The 19,821-nt window shown below is 35.8% G+C and overlaps 1 protein-coding gene across 2 annotated transcripts; it reads right to left on the reverse strand.

Annotated features, from left to right (window-relative positions):
* Positions 1 to 1,102: 1,102 nt before the first annotated feature.
* LOC117340048 (exonuclease 3'-5' domain-containing protein 2-like) lies at positions 1,103 to 13,838 on the reverse strand. 2 transcript variants are annotated; one of them, XM_033901806.1, is made up of 11 exons: positions 13,614 to 13,838; positions 11,736 to 11,884; positions 10,188 to 10,342; positions 9,714 to 9,839; positions 8,811 to 8,922; positions 6,994 to 7,260; positions 6,141 to 6,372; positions 4,450 to 4,609; positions 3,120 to 3,317; positions 1,965 to 2,096; positions 1,103 to 1,576 (listed from the first exon to the last, which is right to left on the reverse strand). In XM_033901806.1, the coding sequence occupies exons 1-11, from the start codon at positions 13,660 to 13,662 to the stop codon at positions 1,351 to 1,353; spliced, it is 1,806 nt and encodes a 601-aa protein (XP_033757697.1). In that variant the 5' UTR covers positions 13,663 to 13,838; the 3' UTR covers positions 1,103 to 1,350. The 2 variants fall into 2 exon arrangements, with proteins under 2 accessions (XP_033757697.1, XP_033757696.1); XM_033901805.1 differs by having other exon boundaries at positions 9,675 to 9,839.
* Between the last annotated feature and the right edge of the window lie 5,983 nt (positions 13,839 to 19,821).

Below are 19,821 nucleotides of genomic sequence, written 5' to 3' on the forward strand. Positions count from 1 at the left end.
ATGATATGAACCCCTGGATCGCAATGTATTTACATACATGGATACGAATTGTACATACCCTGGTATATATATTTCTCTCGGTACAACAAGACATGAAATTCAAATCTATATCTTCGGATCACCAACACAGTGTATATGATACATTGTGCTAATAAATAGATATATAACTAAGCAACACAAATGACGAAGGAAGACAACTTTTTGACTCCTGCGCTGACCGGGCCTCGAACTCACGATCTACGGCATCCAATCGCCTAGCCAGAAATACCTGCAGCTTATACCGCTGCGCCACATCGGCGTTCTTAAAAAACACTCTTCACGCCTGAGTGCATTCCGGGTTTTGTCCTCACCTCGAATTTGGGCTCCAAAACATGATATTTGGTCAGATATATAAACCTCCATTTAAGCAATGAACAATGGTTTTAATGTTGTTATTGTCGATATGGCAGCATGTGAACTCTAACGGGTTCCCATGCCATTTGCCCACCATACATCTTGCTGCCATATATATCGACTATAACAACATTACAACCACTGTTCAATACCTATACTTACATTGTCTTACCATTTCCGTCAACTTTGAAAAAACTGAACCAACACAAAAAAAAAATCCCACCTTTTTTAATGTCACATGACCCACTGGGTGTTATAGCCTGAGGCACTGGGTGTTATAGGCGTATGGTGGCAACTGCCTCTTAGCTTTGTGTCAATGGGGGAGATGCAGAGCAAATGTAAATATTTATCAATGTCCACAAAAACAGCCAAATTTGCTGTATTTCTCTAATCATGCTCCGTTTCGCACATCTATCATACAGTATATATTTTGTCTTTGCTTATCAGAGAACGACATATTTAATTGTGAGCAGAACTGGCAAGAAAAAAAAATAGCAACACATTCTGGATCGTGTAAGGCACGTTTGATATTTTAATTAGCCCCATCAAAATTTGATTTTAATCAAAAGAAAAAAGTATACACAGTAGATTTTGATTCCTTATTATTTAGTAACAGTCACTTGTCATATGATTACTTAGACTAGAGACGCGTATGACATTCTCGAACCCAATCGCCTGTCAAGCTTATATAGAGTTGAACAAAGGGAAGTAACTCCAACATCCCTTTATTGAATGTCACCCCGTTGCTTCCAAGAAGAGTCATATCCTCCGTTCAAATATCACTGAATTCTCTTCATCCAAGAATTTTATTTCTAAAAATGATTTTATAACCTCACCTCTATGCCCCTCAACCCTCTTCAAGGAAGAAACCGTTATTTATAACACATGATTTCATGATCATAATATTATCAAAATTTAGTGAAAAGCTTGATAACAAATCTGCATGACCAGTTCCTGTTATATAGTGTCCGTGAACATCACCTCCGAATCAGAATCACTCTCATCATCGTCACGATGATGTTCATGGCGATGATTCACAGACCAGCTTTTGGGCATGAATTTTGGTTTCATAGTGTCCAAGAAATGTTGCCGCCATCTTTTCTCAAAATTAAACAACCCGTCATTTTTCTTCATGTGTGTCACTACCCGCTTTCCATGCGGTTTGTAGTATTTATTGCGGATCCTGAAATTTAATATTTTTCTTTATATAATTTGTACATAAATATTACATATTTCAGTTTTTATGCAATCATTTTATTGTTAAAGATAAGAAAATAAACTGGAGATTTATAATTATATTCTCCAAATGTTTATTGGGAACAAATCAAGTTTATTAACACATTTATTAACACAGGTCATATTCTGAATTTCATATAAAACATCTTCATTTAATATATAAATAATCTATCAAGCATAAGGGAAGACTATTCTAGAGTAGATTTCAGAGTGAAATTATCTTAATCGTAGTTTAACAGCTTTTGCCAAATTGAAAATTGCTAAAATATAGTCACAATCTTTCACCAAAAAAGTCTATTTTTAGAACAGTATTTTTAGAATGAATCTTTACTTACTTATAGTCTATGTCAACAGCTTTATGTAATAATTCATCTGTAATCTCGTCAACATCGTAAAAACTTTTAATGGTGTTTTCTAATGCTTCCCTCCTCTCCACTGGTATTTTGTCCCGACTTTTTAACAAAGCTCTGCAATACCAAATATCAAAAGGTCTGTAATATATTCATAGAAACCAAAACAACGCCGAGATATATAAACAAGACAATCTGGTGAATTACAGTCCCCCCACCTGATGTGAATTTATGTGTCATGGATACAAAGATAACGACTTTGTGTTGGAATTAATTCTACACACACCAATTTGCATTTGATATATTGCAATTTGTGGTATTAATGTGAGTAAAATAAGAAATATTATTAATCTATAGTACTGCAGTATCAGAAGTTAAATGCAAGTGAACCAAAAGTATGATGAACACATACCCCAAGTAAGAAATTCAAGTGACAAGAAGAACAGCAGATCAGGCCCATTTTTTTTTTTTTTTTTGCCTTTAATGTAGGTCAAAGGTCAAACTGTTGGTCAGTGATCTATATTTGATACATGATACACTGCCTCACATGGATTACCATGTGACCTTAGAAAAAAGTTCCAGTTGTAGAAATTTCAGAAGGAAGAGCCCACACAAACTTTTTCTTTGGTGTAGGTCAAAGGTCAAACTGTAGATGAGTGTGACCTATGAACCCATGGTCTAAGAAACAAGTCCCAGTGGTAGAAATTACAGATAAAAGAGCCCTGACAAATTAAACGTTTTCTTTGATGAAAGTCAAAGGTCAAATGTACTTTTGATTCATAACATACAGCCTGACCTAGTTGAACCCATGACCCAAGCATAAAATTCAATAAACAGGAAGTGCTGGAGATAAAGCTTGGAAAAGATAAAGTGCAGGAAAGATGGAAATAAACAACGCAAAACTAGTCCCCCCCCCCCCCGGGAAAGGTGGAGACTAAAACACATGTGTATTCATATACTTTAAGACAAAAACAAAATAAATGTACAGAATATCAAATAAAGTAAAAATAGATTGAGAATTACACAATTTGTCATAACAGTTATAATTTCAATGACATTCCTTTTAACAATTTCTTTTTCAGTCGCAATTTTTCTTCTTTTTATTAAAACTTTATCTTAAAATACATCAGTACAACTTACTTGGAGGCTGACTGAACTTTGCGCAGCTCTTCATCGAGATGAAGTTTGATCCCCGAACCGTTGTCTATTGGTGCATTACACTGGTCTGCCAGTTGATAACGTAACACAGAATCATGTTGTGTACTTTCCATGTGACATGGGACACACATTAACAAAACATCATGTGAGGAATGCTCCTTAAGTCGGTGAGGTAGATATCTGTAACAGTTAAAAATGTCAACATATATCTAAACATTTACACCAACATTACTTACTGTTTCTAAACATGGCAGGAAAAAGGAAGATAATTTAAATTTTTATTAACTGTACATTCCAGGAAGGTTACTAATGATCAACTTTGTCATACTTGTAAAAATAATGTATGTTTCTGGAGTTTAAAAATCCTAAAGATGACAAAACAACTTACTGTATTGAACAGAAATAATATACTTTCTGTACGCCCGAGGGACAACATACTGACTTTCTGTACTCCCGAGGGACGACATACTTACATTCTGTACTCCCGAGGGACGTCATATTTACTTTCTGTACTCCCGAGGGACAACATACTCACTTTCTGTACTCCCGATGGATGACATACTTACTTTCTGTACTCCTGAGGGACGACATACTTACTTTCTGTACTCCCGAGGGATGACATACTTACTTTCTGTACTCCCAAGGGACGACATACTTACTTTCTGTACTCCTGAGGGACGACATACTTACTTTCTGTACTCCTGAGGGACGACATACTTACTTTCTGTACTCCTGAGGGACGACATACTTACTTTCTGTACTCCCGAGGGGCGACATACTTACTTTCTGTACTCCCGAGGGACGACATACTTACTTTCTGTACGCCCGAGGTACGACATACTTACTTTCTGTACTCCCGAGGGACGTCATACTTACTTTCTGTACTCCTGAGGGACGACATACTTACTTTCTGTACTCTCTAGGGACGTCATACTTACTTTCTGTACTCCCGAGGGACGACATACTTTCTGTACTCCCGAGGGATGACATACTGACTTTCTGTACTCCTGAGGGACAACATACTGACTTTCTGTACTCCTGAGGGACGACATACTGACTTTCTGTACTCCTGAGGGACGTCATACTTACTTTCTGTACTCCTTGACCTGAGGGACGTCATACTTACTTTCTGTACTCCCGAGGGATGACATACTTATCTTCTGTTCTCCAGAGGGACGTCATACTTACTTTCTGTACTCCCGAGGGACGACATACTGACTTTCTGAAATCCTGAGGGACGTCATACTTACTTTCTGTACTCCCGAGGGACATCATACTCACTTTCTGTACTCCTGAGGGACGACATACTTACTTTCTGTACTCCCGAGGGATGACACATTTTCGGATATAGGACTCGTCTACACCACACACAACACAGATGTTCTCTTTATCCTGGAGGTAGTAGTCATCTGTTGGACGACCTGCTGGCTCAAACTTCAGCTTCACCGTCAGTGGAGAATCTTCTACTTTATCTGCAGAAACATATCACATTATTTCATAAACATTTGTCCTTGTCAAAGAATATCAATGAATCTCATCATTTGAAAGGATCTAAATTTAGTGGAAAAAAATTACACTGAAGTGCTGACAATCCATTGTTGAGCCGAAAGAATTAAAACAAGAAATATCTTTAAAAAAGATAAACGGCATAGTTTTAATGATGACAGTTATAATGTAAAACTGCTGGTGAAATAAATTAACGAAGTAATGTGTTGCAGCACGGATTACAAAATTATATCGGTTTGATTCATTTTTTGGGGATAATAAGACTGCATTTGAATCAGGAATATAATTTTATTAATGTGTCATTTGAAAATATGCATCCACATATTAAGCTTGCATTCAATCTTAACTTTGTTTCGTTTTTAATTGTATATCTACATTTTGCATTTACCGCTACATTAACCAATCACATACTTCATCTTGACCAGTAATGCCACCTGTCGCGTCATATCTGGGGCCAAAAGAAAATTATACGGCTATGCCGAAAAAAACCACAACAACTATAAATTCAGTATTTGCAATGTACAATGAAAGTATAGACTACTAGGTCTTACAACATTGGTTTTAAAGTTTTCACCTGAAGGGTATAGATATATTTAATACTTTCTGTGGCTAAATACTTCCTTCAACATGAGAAAATAAAATTGACAGTGTGAACAGAAGACCGACACTAGTGAAACAATTATTTTATGAATTCTCTGTATCAGAATAGTCAATTCATGTCATGAAATTAATCTGATATTGACCAGAAAAATTTCTGATGTAAAATTGCCTTATTTTCCAAGTCAATATTTCTGTCAGATCTTTACCTCAAGAATATTTTTGCCTCATTTTCAGGTCAATATTTCTTTCAGATTTTTTACCTCAATATATTTTGCCTATGTTGTCTATTTGGACATGATTGTTAGTCATTACCCAGAACTCATTAGAGAATGTTTGTGACAGGGGGCATACAGGTCTAGTTAATCCAAACTCATTCCTTATTGAGGCCCTAATAAATTTATCCCTTAAGTTCTCTACTAGATTAGAGTCTTTGAACTGTCACCTTTGAGGTCACACATCTGGGACAATTTATTCAATATTCATGGACGATTCATAACCACAAACAAGGATTCAAAGCTTTTCAAGGCCAAAGAAAATTCCAGGATTTTTCATTTTTCATCGTAAAATTCAAGGGCGTTTTAGGACTTCATGTACCCTGTTGTGTGAGGATCATGGGAACTTCTTTCTCAAATCCCTGACTCCATGGACCTGTTCGTTTATGCAGACAAACAAGTTCATCAGTTTTTAAATGTTATATTTCAAACATTTATCTTGACAGACCTGCAAATGTTAACACAGGCCTTGGAAGTCTTTGTCAAGGCTCGTCTAAAAACAATATAAAATCACCAGGTCCGTCTTTATTTCATAAACGAACAACACCGGTCCAAGTGGTCTAACCGTTTGGACAGCAAAAACGAAAACAGCCCAGATATGACTAATTTTTCTAGCTTTACTTACTCGCTAGTCCTTTTTCCAGGTACCATGCAGCCTTCCTGACATCACAGGAACAAAGAAGCTCCCCGTCAGGGGCGAGCAAGTAACAGTTATCATATAGAGGGCGCTGTCGTGTCATGTATGATGACTTCTCCGTTTTCTTTGCCTTCGCCTGTAACGTAGGCTGTTGGTTTGTTTCAGAGTAGTCCGTTTCACTGTTTACATCCTCGTCCAACTCTTCGCCACTCTTTTCATCCTGAAATAAATTGTATTGCAGTATCGTACAGTTTTTTAGAAGAGTGGAAATTACAAGTCTAATTCTATTCGACTTTCTCTTTGTAGAATTGTTTAGAAACATCATTTGAGGTCAATAGCGTTTTAAAACCCGAAAACATATATTGATAGAACATTTTTTATGGTATCAGCTGGTAGCGAAACTGGACTGGGATGAACGCCAGTGACCAGGAAGCTCAATTGGTAGAGCATCCGGCTAGTGTTCGGAGGTGCCGGGTTCAAACCCAGGTCTAGCTGTGCATTTTTTCTCTCCTATTACATATGGCGCCCAACTAGATACCCACAGAGGTGGTATAGGGTCTTGTATGTGTCTTCGGGGTCGAAGACTTTGTTGAAGAGGGAGGAATGTAGTGGAACTGGACTGGGATGAACGCCCGCGGCCAGGTAGCTCAATTGGTAGAGCATCTGGTTAGTGTTCGGAGGTCCCAGGTTCGAACCCAGGTGTGGCCGTGTATTTTTCCTCTTCTATTACAGACTCATGTTTCCCTATATCTTAAACTTATTTCTCTGTTTGATCACTGTTTGTCAATGCATGTGAAATCTACAGTTATATTTCCCTTAAAATGTGTTTATAAAGATGTACCTGTTTTCCCTGGTCAGTGAGAACCTTGACCAACTGTTTGTACATGCGTGACGGTTTATTTTTGGTCCCTGCATTGGGTTTGTGTTTATACTGGGAGTCGACTACCCCCTGACACAAGGATCGTGCTGTTCTCCAGAACCGACTTTCATTAGTGAACACCTCCGACTCTGTGCTCTCTGCCTCTGGTCGCCGGTTCAGTAGTTTTGCTAGGACAAGGTGTGTGAAAATGTCTACGGCTACAATGGCGTCGTCAGCTGCGTAGTCTTTCTGTAAACGTAAGAAACACCAATGAAATGAAATACTGTATTTTAAGATTTGAAGCACCTTAACAGGGCTCAAAGTGGATATTTTTACCAGGTGGCCTACCAAGTCATTAAATCTAGGCGCCAATTGGGAAAGTTAGCCGCCTGGCCTAGTTGTCTTTGATTAAAAACAAAAAAACAAACTTTTTATTCTTAGACCAGTTTGATACCTCTCTGTAACTTTTCAATTGTGAATGTCATTTAGCATTGACTGCAACCTTTGAAAAATTAACCAAATCGCAAATTTACACATTTTTTTTAAAGGCCATGCAGGCCAATTATAGGTCATAACTGGTCGCCAATGCTGAATTTCAGGCGCCATGACCACTAAAATAGGCACCACTTTGAGCCCTGCCCTCCAAAACTTTTTTTCAGGAAAAGAGGATGGGTGTACTGATCGAAACATAAAAATGTCCTTACCTCACTGACCTGCTAAATGATATATATAATCTTCAATCTTTTAACTTTTATTTCGTTACATAAACTTAAGCATGTAAATAAATACAAATGTTGCTGTTTTCACATGGAAACTTTACCCTATGAATGGTTTTATAAAAGGTACCCCTTTCGTGTTTTTGTATGTACAATGAGCACTGATTAAGTCGAATATGTTACAGTGGATTTGGACTCAAATTTGGATCAACTACTAGTCAATGTACCTAATAAATTTTTAATTTTCCAACATTTTGCTTGTGACACATATTTTCAATGTTTGACTAATTGTGTCTTATTTGACCGAAAACCAAAGTTACCTCATTACAATACATAAACCGCTTCATGGTTAATTTAGAGTACACTTTTAGTTCCACCCTCAAGTATTTTCAAATTTACATAATTTTTTAAAATCCAAGCTTTAACCACAGCGACTTGGCACAAATACCTAACTAAACCCATGTTCCTTATATTGGTAGTGTATATTTACTATAATTATATATTTATTGACCATAGGTCTGGAACTTGTGCCAAATCCCTGTGATTTTCTCAATGATTGTTTGATTGTTTTTGTTTAACGTCCTATTAACAGCCAGGGTCATTTAAGGACGTGCCAGGTTTAGAGGTGGAGGAAAGCCGGAGAACCCGGAGAAAAACCACCGGCCTATGAGTATGGTCAGTACCTTGCAACTGCCCTGCGTCTGTTTCGAACTCGCTACCCAGAGGTGGAGGGCTAGTGTTAAAGTGTCGGGACACCTTAACCACTCAGCCATCGCGGCCCCCAGTTCCAGCCTTAAGTATTTTTATATTTACATAAATATCTTAAATCCAAGCTTTAACCACAGCGACTTGGCACAAATACCTAAACCAATGTTCTGTATATTATAGTGTATATTTACTATAATTATATAATTATGTATTGACCATAGGTTTGGAAATTGTGCTAAATCCCTGTGATTTTCTCAATGAATTTCATCATTAATGACAATATTGATAATAAATATATCATATCATGAAATATTTCAGTGTTGTTAAGCTGATGTCACTTTAAACGACCTGGTTTAGACTTCAGATTACACGAACCTGTCTTGAAGACAATACGTCTGCCTCCCAGTTACCACAGCGTACAGATTTGTCTTTACTAATTGTGACTCCTAGAACCCCCTGAGCCACGCCCTGTAGACCAATGCTGGGGCTGAAACAGATCAACAAACACTTCACTCACAACATATTTTAATGAACAATTACATACACTGTATTTTAAGGTCATAGAAATGAAATTTAAAAGAAATGACATCACAGATTGTTTATATTTAGCTAGATGGGTATCTTATTGAGGTATATTTCAGATCCTACCTGTGTGTAACAGTTTAAACAGAAAATAAAGAAATGCTGTTGTGTTGGATTACTGAAAGACAATTACACTTAATCTGATTAGTTTACACTAGAAAACCACAATTTCAATTTTTGAGAAAGAGATAAAACACAATCTCAATTTTTGAGAAATAAATAAAAACAGGTAACAGTTTCATAACCCAAGCACCATAAAAATATTACCATAAAACTGCATTTCATTTTTTCTTCTTCTAAAAATGAACCTCAAAATCATACCTACGCACAAATTTACGGTACAGGTAATAATTCACAAGAAATAAAAATATTCAGGGGGAATAGAAATGTTTGCTTATAAAAACAGAGGGTTGTCTAATACAGATGGTCGCTTGGATAGATAAGACTGTACTTTGCTTTTGTTTTGATAACTTAAATTGGTTAAACTCTTTGGTAAAACAAATTATGAAACAGTACACAGTCAATCATGTCAAACCTTACAAGATAAAATCTCACTGAGATACAATTTTTTTTTATGATTTTTTTTTTCGACTGGAAAATAAATTGACTGCTCATATAAATGCCCCACTATTGTAAAGAGGAAGTGAAGCCACTAACCATTGATAGATGCCACGCACCCGAAGTGAAGCCACTAACCATTGATAGATGCCACGCACCCGAAGGAGCATGTGTCGCAAGTCCACACATCCCCGAACAAACAGACCATAGTCCTGGAACAACTTCTTCGCATCATCTTTTGGTGCCACACCAACCTTCAATATGCTACAAACACAATTCCAGTCATGAGGAAGAAATACTATGAGGGTGGCACAATAATGGATACAGACTTTGATTTACCAGGTAGTAAATATTTGAAGTTTTTTTTTTACAGAAAAAAGATTGTCAATTCTCAATGACCACCAAAAAAATTCTTGTTAGGAACTTGAAGATTGATAAAGATGAACACAGCAATTTATTCTTGTTAAATGTGTCAGATAATGAATTGATGTATAGCTACCTATTATATGTGTTGATATTTGAGTTAATTAGGGATTCATCACAATTAAATCGAAAAAATATTGACATCAACTGAGTTAATTCAAATTAGTCTTCTGTAGAATGTGTTCCTACCTCCTGTCATTCAATAACTGTTTAAGCGACGCTGGAAAAGTTGGCATCTTGAAAATGCGGATGAGAGCACACACCCCTTCTTGTGTGGCCAGCTGCAGTAAGGCTACTGGGTGTCGCCGGCCACGAAACACCCACTCACAATCAAAGCCCAGAACCTGTTAATTGAATCAGGACATGAATTACATAACAAAGATCTATATAATATATATACTTATAATTTGATTTATATGAAACTGACGTCAGTTACAAATGACAATTACAAATAATGAAATTGAAAATTTCATCATTAAAACGAACAATTTTTAACACCACAATGCCGATATGTTCTGACGAGTATATGCATGGAGAAGAATAGTGACATAGTAGGAATTGTTGCTACGTCAACAGAAAACTGTTCGTGCGGCGTACTTCCCATTTGTAATGACTACACACTGATCAGATGCCAGAGACGGTCTCAACTTTCAGAGTAATATACATTTGTATAACTTACGATTAACAGTAGAACTGTGTATCGCAAGGTGGGTAGCGAAACGATTGGTATCACGATACAGGGTCACGATACGATACATATCACAATATATGAGAAGCTGATGACCTATCAGGTACTCCATTCGGCATTTCCAGAATATTTGAGTTTTTGTCTACATTTGTTAAAAAAAACATACATTTTGTCCGTTTCTCACAAAGTGTTGTTGAATTTCGATATTTTTGATTTGAAATAACTCCAACAGATAGGTTTAATTTATAAGCCACTGGAACAGCCTTGTCAGCCATGTTGTTTAAGTATAATGATTCAAATCAAGGATAGACGATGTATCTTGCATCGGTAAATCTTTACACCACTAATTAACAGTATAATGTGTTGAAACCAAAATATATCCCCACAGGTCTAAACTTACCTTCAGCAATGCTACCTCAATGAGGCTTCGGAAAAAACATCAAAATATATTGTTCCTAATTGTTTTCCTATCGGCCATTTTTGTGCCTTTCCCAAATGTTTTGTCGTCTCATACTGACTGACATGTATATTCTATATACTTTCTATTTGAATAATACAGGTCTCTGCTTGGGCCTAAGTCAAAGAGACTTGAATTGCACAAGTTTCTTCTGCCCCAAACACCAGACATTGGATATTTTCATGGCCAGATATCTTGAATACAGGCTTAATGACTATTTTTGAATTAATAACTTTTCATTATTTATCAAAATCTATGTTAAGTAGGTGCTGTGTTATTTCATGCCAGATTAATTTGCTCTTTACCACCATTTCATGTCTGACCAGAGGGATCTTGTTTTGGGCTACAACATCTTGTACACATGATCTTCATATTTCTCGAGTTGACACAGTCGACATAGCTAGGTTATGAATATTCTGTACATTTGTACATAGTGTAACAATTGAAATAAAATGTATTATTACATTACCATTATACAATGTGAAGTGCATAATAGTAATTTTAAAAACTAGATAGTATGCTATATAAATGTTATATGTAGTATTATTATCATTATCATTTACAAACAGAAATTATTTACAAAGAGATCTACCTTTATGTGCTCATTTTGTATGTAGCTGACATAAAAATGCTCCCATTCTTCTTCTGTTTTAATAACAAAAATCTCCTTTTTCCTTTGGTACACTTTCACACTGTTAGTTAATGCCTTGATAGTCTTTAGGACTGCCCACACACCAACACCTTAAATAAACAACATACTAGTGATTAGAATCAGTTTCACTTTCAGAATCGATGATCGGAGAATAAAAATTGATCGATTATCGATTATAACCGGTTTACTCAATTTAGCACAGAATATGAGAATTGCTCTTTTGCGGAAAAATAATGTACATTTATTACACATCTTAGCTTTTGTTATCAATATTTCTAATACTGAACACAAACAAAGCATTTAACGGTTGTTAATTTACCTAAATCTTTTTATTAGCTTGTAAGCGTCCGATAGATATATTGATCAACTACTTTTTGGTTCTGTAACATTACAATAATATGCGAAGCCGGAGATTTAAAAACACTTTTCAAAATCGTCATTGATGATCAGTTTTTTTTTGTTTTTTTTTTTCAATCATCATGCGCTCACCACTACAACATACAATATTTATATGGCAATGAACCCATGCCTAGTAATAAGCCCATGCACCCATATTTACTGCCAGTCAGTAAAATTATCATCAAATAATAATTGTATTAAAAACCATCACCAGTGTATTAGAGTCAGGTTTTATGTGTTGTTATTACAGGAAAATAATATATATAATTTACTGTTCCCTGCTTCAGTTTCTCCACTTCTGTGAGTCAGAGAGATAAGTTGGTCCTCAACGCTTATTACAGGATAAATACCGCAAAAGATTTATATACAATGCATATTTATTTAAAACATCAACAAAGCATCCTTTCACAGATCCAACTCTACAATTTTAGACTTTTTCAAAAACTAATTCACAATTGGTCAGTAGCCAGGCTCTCATCAATGAATGTGCTTTTAACATTGACAATATTAAGGGAGTATTTATTGTCATTTCCCCTGTATTTTCGCCTCACATTCATATCATCCTTCATTACAAACTCAGTGAGGCAGGTTCACATTTGTTTTAGAATTTACCTGGCATAATTCTTTGTTTATGTATATACATAGTATCCCACATTAATTTTTTGGCAGGTCGTGCAATATATAACGACATACTCATTCTGAGAGAGCCAGATCGGAACTCAAATCCAAGACATGAAACTGTAGAAGGACCCCCAACCAACTGAGCTCCACCTTGTCAACAACATTTGTTCAGTACCTGCATGTCTAGTTCCACTACAGCCTTCTTTCCTTCATCCATCAGTTTTTTACCCAGATCTAGTTCCGAGAAACAAGTCATAATATCTTAAGTACAGCCCAATTGTAAAAAGAGAACTACTAAGAAAACTGTAGAACTGTGGAACTGGGTGATTTTCAAACTTTAACAATTGACATTAGTTAGAGAATCAGTGTCAAGAGTTTCTGGAGATCCTGAGTTCAAGCACTTATGGTACAGTTATTTAAACACCCCCCCCCCCCCCCCCCCCCCCCCCCCTCTTTTTACATTTTTATAATTAGTGCCAAACTAAATATATTATATGCGTTGAGTCTTGTGTCTTTTGGGTTGAATACTTTGTTGAAGCAGCACGAAGTCTAGCTACTGCTATGGCGGAAATACATTTGAAACTTTTGACTCGAAAGAAACTACAATTACTCAATTAGTAGGAGTGAAATGTAAATTAGAGCACTGGTTTTCTCTTCAGAAATGCCGTCAGTAATGAAGCATGTTGGTGTGAGATTATATGCTTCAATATATAACACACTACACGCGTTTCATTCAGTTGTTAGAGTCGTGGATCTGAGTTCGACACTAATGTCTATATCAAACACCTTCATACATACCTCCTATAACAGCAGTAGCTATCAGCCTCGAAATCTGACGTCTGTCCATGATTTAAGCTGGTTGACTAAAATTTACACCTGTGTAGCATTCAATAAGACTGGCTGGATTGAAATAAAACGTTATTTCCTCATGACACCTTCTTAAATACAGATCATGTCACGAAATAAAACGTGATAATAATTTCACAACATCCTCATGGGCGCCGCCATGACAGTAACCCGGATGTGTTGTCAGTTTCTAAATATAGCATTTCATACTTTCGATTTATTTCTCAACCAAGTGGATACATTGCATCATCAGTGCCCATGGAGATGGAAAAACGACAAAGTTTCGGCAAAGGAGAAGTGTCAGCGAGTGAAGTAGGTCTAAATATGTTACGTTAAAAATTTAGCTTTCGCACAATCTTCGGAGAGAAAACTTGATTTAGTGTTGTAAGGGAGGTAACTCCAAGATTCTTGGCGGGTCCTCCTAAAGACATGAACGGACCTGAATCTGGACCTGAATGGGTTTTAAAGGTGTTTATTGATTATAAATGTGTTATTTCTCAGTGTTTTATGCAAGAATGGGTGTTATTACATGTCGAAACATCATTTTCATTTGAAAAAAAAACAAATTTGAATGATGTATTTTACAGCTCGATAAATGGGTTGCTAATCGAACTGACAAACACGGCGGACCTAATGGGATCGAGTCGACCTGAACGGGATTTTAGGTGTATTATAGCTAAGTTTGTATAATATTTTTGTGCATAATGCAAGAAGAGATGTTATTTCATAGTAAAATACTATTCTTGGCCGTCTTCAGCCTTTTTCAATCTTCATTCATGGTTGTATTTTATTGACGTTTGGTATGTTGATAAACGAATATATATAAATAAATTCTCATGTTGAAATGTTCCAGATGCTCAACACTCTATATGTTAGAAGAAAGTAAAATTAACAACAAAATTAAATTACCCGTGGCACCGTCATCATTCATACACTTAGCAAAATATCAGCAAAATGGGTGTTGCAAAAATTCATGTAGAAAATAACATTTTGAATTTTCATAAACATTCTAAACGCCAACAAAAATAAAAGGAATTATTATGAAAATTAACTAAAGCTTGAAACCAATATATTAAATTACAGCGTTTCAACTTTTGTTAAAAACGGCCCGTCAACAAATTCATGAACATTCTTCGAAAAAAACCCAACAAACGTTTAAATGGTAATTAAGTTTTTATTTATAGATTTTAGAAATGAGCAGTGTATTTTTCATTCTGGTTACTTCCACCTGGCAGGATACATGTAAATTAACTTAAGCAGCACCACGGTATTTGACAATGCGTGTCAGATAGAAAAAAAATAATATAAAAATATCGTTGTGTGTTAGATTTCAAGTTCTGGGGAGACCCTAGTTACTTTAGTAATTAAGACTGTAAAATACATTTCCTTCAAACCTTCACAAAACAAAGCAGTTTACATTTTACCTACCTCTTTCTATGTTAATTATTAATATAAATCATGACTGCATGGAGATTCTATCACTGTGGTAGACAGTACAGAATACTGAGAGAGAGAGAGAGAGAGAGAGAGAGAGAGAGAGAGAGAGAGAGAGAGAGAGAGAGAGAGAGAGAGAGAGAGAGAGAGAGAGAGAGGAAAGAGTTTAGAAAAAAAAAAGGAGGAGAGGGAAAGGGGGGGAGGGGGAGAAATAAAAGGGGGGGGAAAACCCCCCTTCTATTTTTCCCAACTTTTTGGCCCAAAGGGGGAAGTTATCCCTTGGGAACTTTTTTAAACACTTGTTGGGACCCAAAAGGTAGATCTTATGAAAAAATTTTCCGGGGAAAATGGTGGGGAAATTTACCCAAGTAAAATTTAAAAAGGTAATGGGGAATTTTTTATCCCCGGGGGCAAAGGGATTTTTTATACTTCCAAAGAACCCCAAAAAAAATTCTTTTAAGAAAAAAATTTCCCCAAAAAATAAAAACAATTAAAAACCCCAAACAAAAGTGAAAAAAAAAGTTAATTTATTTGCAACTTTGATTCATAATTATTCCCCTTTGTTTTTCCCAAAGAAAAACAAAAAATTTAAAGTTCTAAAACGTTTTAAAATTAAACCGTTTAAAAAATTTTTCAATTCCCCTTTCCCCCTTTTTTTCAAATTAAAAAACAGCGATTAAACCCCTTGGGGGTTTCAAAATTTTTTAAAACCAATTTAAAATTATTAAGTCTTGCCCAACCTTTTTCTTCCCAAGAAAGTTTAAAATGCCCCCGTGGGTTTAAAAATTTTTTCTACAATTAGATTTAAAAACCCCCTATTTTTCCCCTTTTTTTTTTATTTTCCGCTTAAATTAACCCTTTCCCTTCCCTGTGGGAACCAAATTTTTTTTCCCCGGACCCCGACTTACAATTTTTTAAAACCCCTGTGGTCCAAAATTTTTTCCCTATACCAAAACTTAAGAAATTTCAACCCCTGCCAAAAGGTTTTCCTTTTTCCACCTTAAAGGCCCAAAAACAGCCCCCGTGGTTAACTTTGTTTTACAAAAATTAAAATTTGAAAAAATACAAAACCCAGTTTCAAACATTCTTTTTTTCACCCTAAACTTAAATGTTTATGTCCCGTTTTAAAAAAAATTGTTTTCCCCAAAACCCAGAAAAATTTCCAAACCCTTTTTCCAATCCTGTCTTCACCTTGGTTTTTCCTAAAACGTTAAAGTAACCCCCTGTTCCATAAGCTAAACTGCCAATTTTGACTTTTTCCAACCCCTGTGTTTTTTCCCCTTTTTTTTCCCCAAAAAACCTTCTAAAACGTAAACCCCCAAAATTTCACCTATGTTTTTTCAAATTACCCCCCCTCCCTTTCTTGTTTTTCTAACCCCTGGGCCCAAAAAGGGTTTTTGCCCCTGGGTAAAACCCCTTTTTTCCACTAACCCCTACTTGAATCTTTCCCCCGAGTAACCCCACAAACCTTCTAATTTTGAAACCATGCTATATACAAATTTTTTGGGGAAATTTAGAAATCTTTGGGGGCCAATTTACTTAAAAAAACCAATCCGGAATCTGAAAAACCTGCTTTTTACTCTTGGGTTTTAATCCTTGGGGCCCTTTTGACTATTTACAAAAGGGAATGGGGGTTTTTCCCCCCGGAATAACCCCCCAAATTTTTTAATCGCCCATTTTTCCTAATAAATTTAACGACCCCTGAGTAAATTTTTTTATTTTTTTAAATTATTTACAAACCACATTAAATGTTGAATTTTTTCCCCCCGGGAAAAACCCCCAAAAAAATTAAAAACCCGAAAACCCTGGAGCATAAATATAACCCTTTCAAATTTAAATTAAAAGAAAATCGTTAAAATACAAATTAAATTTTTTAAGGGCCCAAATTACAAAACTTTTTTAAAGAATAAATTTTAAAAAATTGGGTGGGGAATTATAAATTTTAAAGGACCATTGAGAAGTTGGAAATTTTTGGGGTTAAAGGGGAAAAATCTAAAAAATTAAAGGGGGTTTTGGTTTTTTAACAAAAAAAACTTTTTCCAAAATGCCCTTTAAACCTGAAATTTTTAAAAAAAACCCCGTCAAGATCTCTCAAAATTTTTTCCTTTTAAAAAATTTTAAAAGGAAAAACCTTCCTTAGTAATTTCCAAAACATAAGGGGAAAATTTAAAATTTAACATAAACCGTTTTTGGGGGTTGTTTCAAATTTAAAATCAAAACACCCCCCCCCCCCCCCCCCCCGGGGGGGGGGGGGGGGGGGGTTCCAAAAGGGGAAACCTTTTTTTTTCAAGAAAATTCAAAAAAAAAATTTCCCCTTTTTTAAAATTAACCCTTCCCTTTTTTACAATTTAAAGCCCGGGTTAAACCCCCCCCGCCCCTTTTAAAATTTTGTTCCGAAATTCCCCCCCCCAAGAAAATGGGCCCCCCGAAGCCTTGGCTATTGGTAATTGAGAAAGTCGTTAAGAGTGACAAGGTGACGTTAATACGGCCAGATGACAGACTCTGCAACACGACATCAGCTCTTTTATCTTCGGGTAGGTGAGTTATAAATCAAGACGGATTGAGAGATCTGTAAATGTGTATGGCATATATCTACGACAGCCAATTGAGGGCGTTGTTTGCGCTGGTAACAATAACTTTTCCAATCGCCCTTAACCTGAATAAAATCAACAAAGATCAAGAGTCAAGAGTCAAGATTTTTTATTTAAAGTCATATATTATAAAACAGGACAACATTAGCACTGTGGTACTATTCTTGCGACAAACATAAGTAAATTAAATTAACATGAACACAGTGCATGCATAACTTGTAACAAATTTAAATATATATATCACAGTCTCATAATAATACTAAAATAATAGTTTAATAATGGACTCTTGTAACTCTCACAAGCGTCGTTAAAGAATAAATTAAAACACCATTAAAGTGTAATGTACATAAATGCTAACATAGCACACAATAAAAATTGACATAGTATACACTAATATCGTGTGTGTTAAGAGAGACTAGAGTCGGTCAGAAAAATTAAAGCTGAAATTTACAAGTTTATTACATAAAAATAAATCTAAGTATATTGCACTTCAAACTAGAGATCCCAGAGGGATCTTGGTGCCCACCATTGAATGATCTTTATAGGTTCCATGTCAGATTGATCTTCTATCTATTTTTCCCTTCCTTTTACTTATCTGTGTAAATTGAGGAAACATTCCTTCAGTACTTTTCAAACAAGGGGAACTTATATATGAAATTTAAGATTAAGCGATAATGGCTGTCTGTCGGCCATGTTGTTTTCAGATTGGTCTCAAAATGCAATACGACTGACCAAGGGGAACATACATATGAAATTTCAGAAAACTCCCTTTCAGTACCTTCTGTAAAATAGCAATAACAAACTTTAATTGTCAAAATCCAAGATGGCTGCCTGTCGGCTATGTTGTTTTCTGATCAATCCCGAAATGCAATATGCACATCTTGGGATCAAGAGGGACCTACATATGAAATTTCAGAAAGATCCCTTCAGTACTTTCTGAGAAAAAGCGATAACAAACTTCAATTGTCAAAATCCAAGATGGCTGCCTGTCGGCCATGTTGTTTTTCGATCGGTCCCAAAATGCAATATCCATAACTACAGACCAAGGGGAACCTGCATATGGAATTTGAAAAGATCCCTTCAGTATTTTCTCAGAAATAGCGATAACAAGAATTGTTTACCGACGGACGGACGGTAAAGTAAAGTAAAGTAAAGTAAATAAATATCAACTTTATACAGTAACTTCTATAACTGTACACTAAGGTCACAGTCTTATTTAAACAATGTGTGAATATCACAACACATTGTATGTGGAGATACAAGTCTGTCTTAATACTACAACACATTGTATGTGGAGATACAAGTCGGTCTTAATACTACGACACATTGTATGTGGAGATACAAGTCTGTCTTAATACTACGACACATTGTATGTGGAAATACAAGTCGGTCTTAATACTACGACACATTGTATGTGGAAATACAAGTCTGTCTTAATACTACGACACATTGTATGTGGAAATACAAGTCGGTCTTAATACTACGACACATTGTATGTGGAAATACAAGTCGGTCTTAATACTACGACACATTGTATGTGGAAATACAAGTCGGTCTTAATACTACGACACATTGTATGTGGAAATACAAGTCGGTCTTAATACTACGACACATTGTATGTGGAAATACAAGTCGGTCTTAATACTACGACACATTGTATGTGGAAATACAAGTCTGTCTTAATACTACAACACATTGTATGTGGAGATACAAGTCGGTCTTAATACTACGACACATTGTATGTGGAAATACAAGTCGGTCTTAATACTACGACACATTGTATGTGGAAATACAAGTCGGTCTTAATACTACGACACATTGTATGTGGAAATACAAGTCGGTCTTAATACTACAACACATTGTATGTGGAAATACAAGTCGGTCTTAATACTTCAACACATTGTATGTGGAAATACAAGTCGGTCTTAATACTACGACACATTGTATGTGGAAATACAAGTCGGTCTTAATACTACGACACATTGTATGTGGAAATACAAGTCGGTCTTAATACTACGACACATTGTATGTGGAGATACAAGTCTGTCTTAATACTACGACACATTGTATGTGGAAATACAAGTCTTCTCTACACTAAAATGTGCCTTTAACATAAAACAAAAACGCAAATATCT

The sequence above is a fragment of the Pecten maximus genome, chromosome 12, assembly GCF_902652985.1.
Source record: "Pecten maximus chromosome 12, xPecMax1.1, whole genome shotgun sequence".
Classification (NCBI taxonomy): Eukaryota; Metazoa; Mollusca; class Bivalvia; order Pectinida; family Pectinidae; genus Pecten; species Pecten maximus.

Bases quoted from the DNA above. Each gene is read 5' to 3' on its own strand.
- LOC117340048 (XM_033901805.1), bottom strand. From the start codon at position 13,662: ATGGACAGACGTCAGATTTCGAGGCTGATAGCTACTGCTGTTATAGGA. The intron at 6,373-6,993 runs GTACATCTTTAT...AATTTATTTCAG, and splicing joins TCACTGACCAGGGAAAACAG to GATGAAAAGAGTGGCGAAGA. The intron at 1,577-1,964 runs GTAAGTAAAGAT...ATTAAATTTCAG, and splicing joins GCTGTTGACATAGACTATAA to GATCCGCAATAAATACTACA.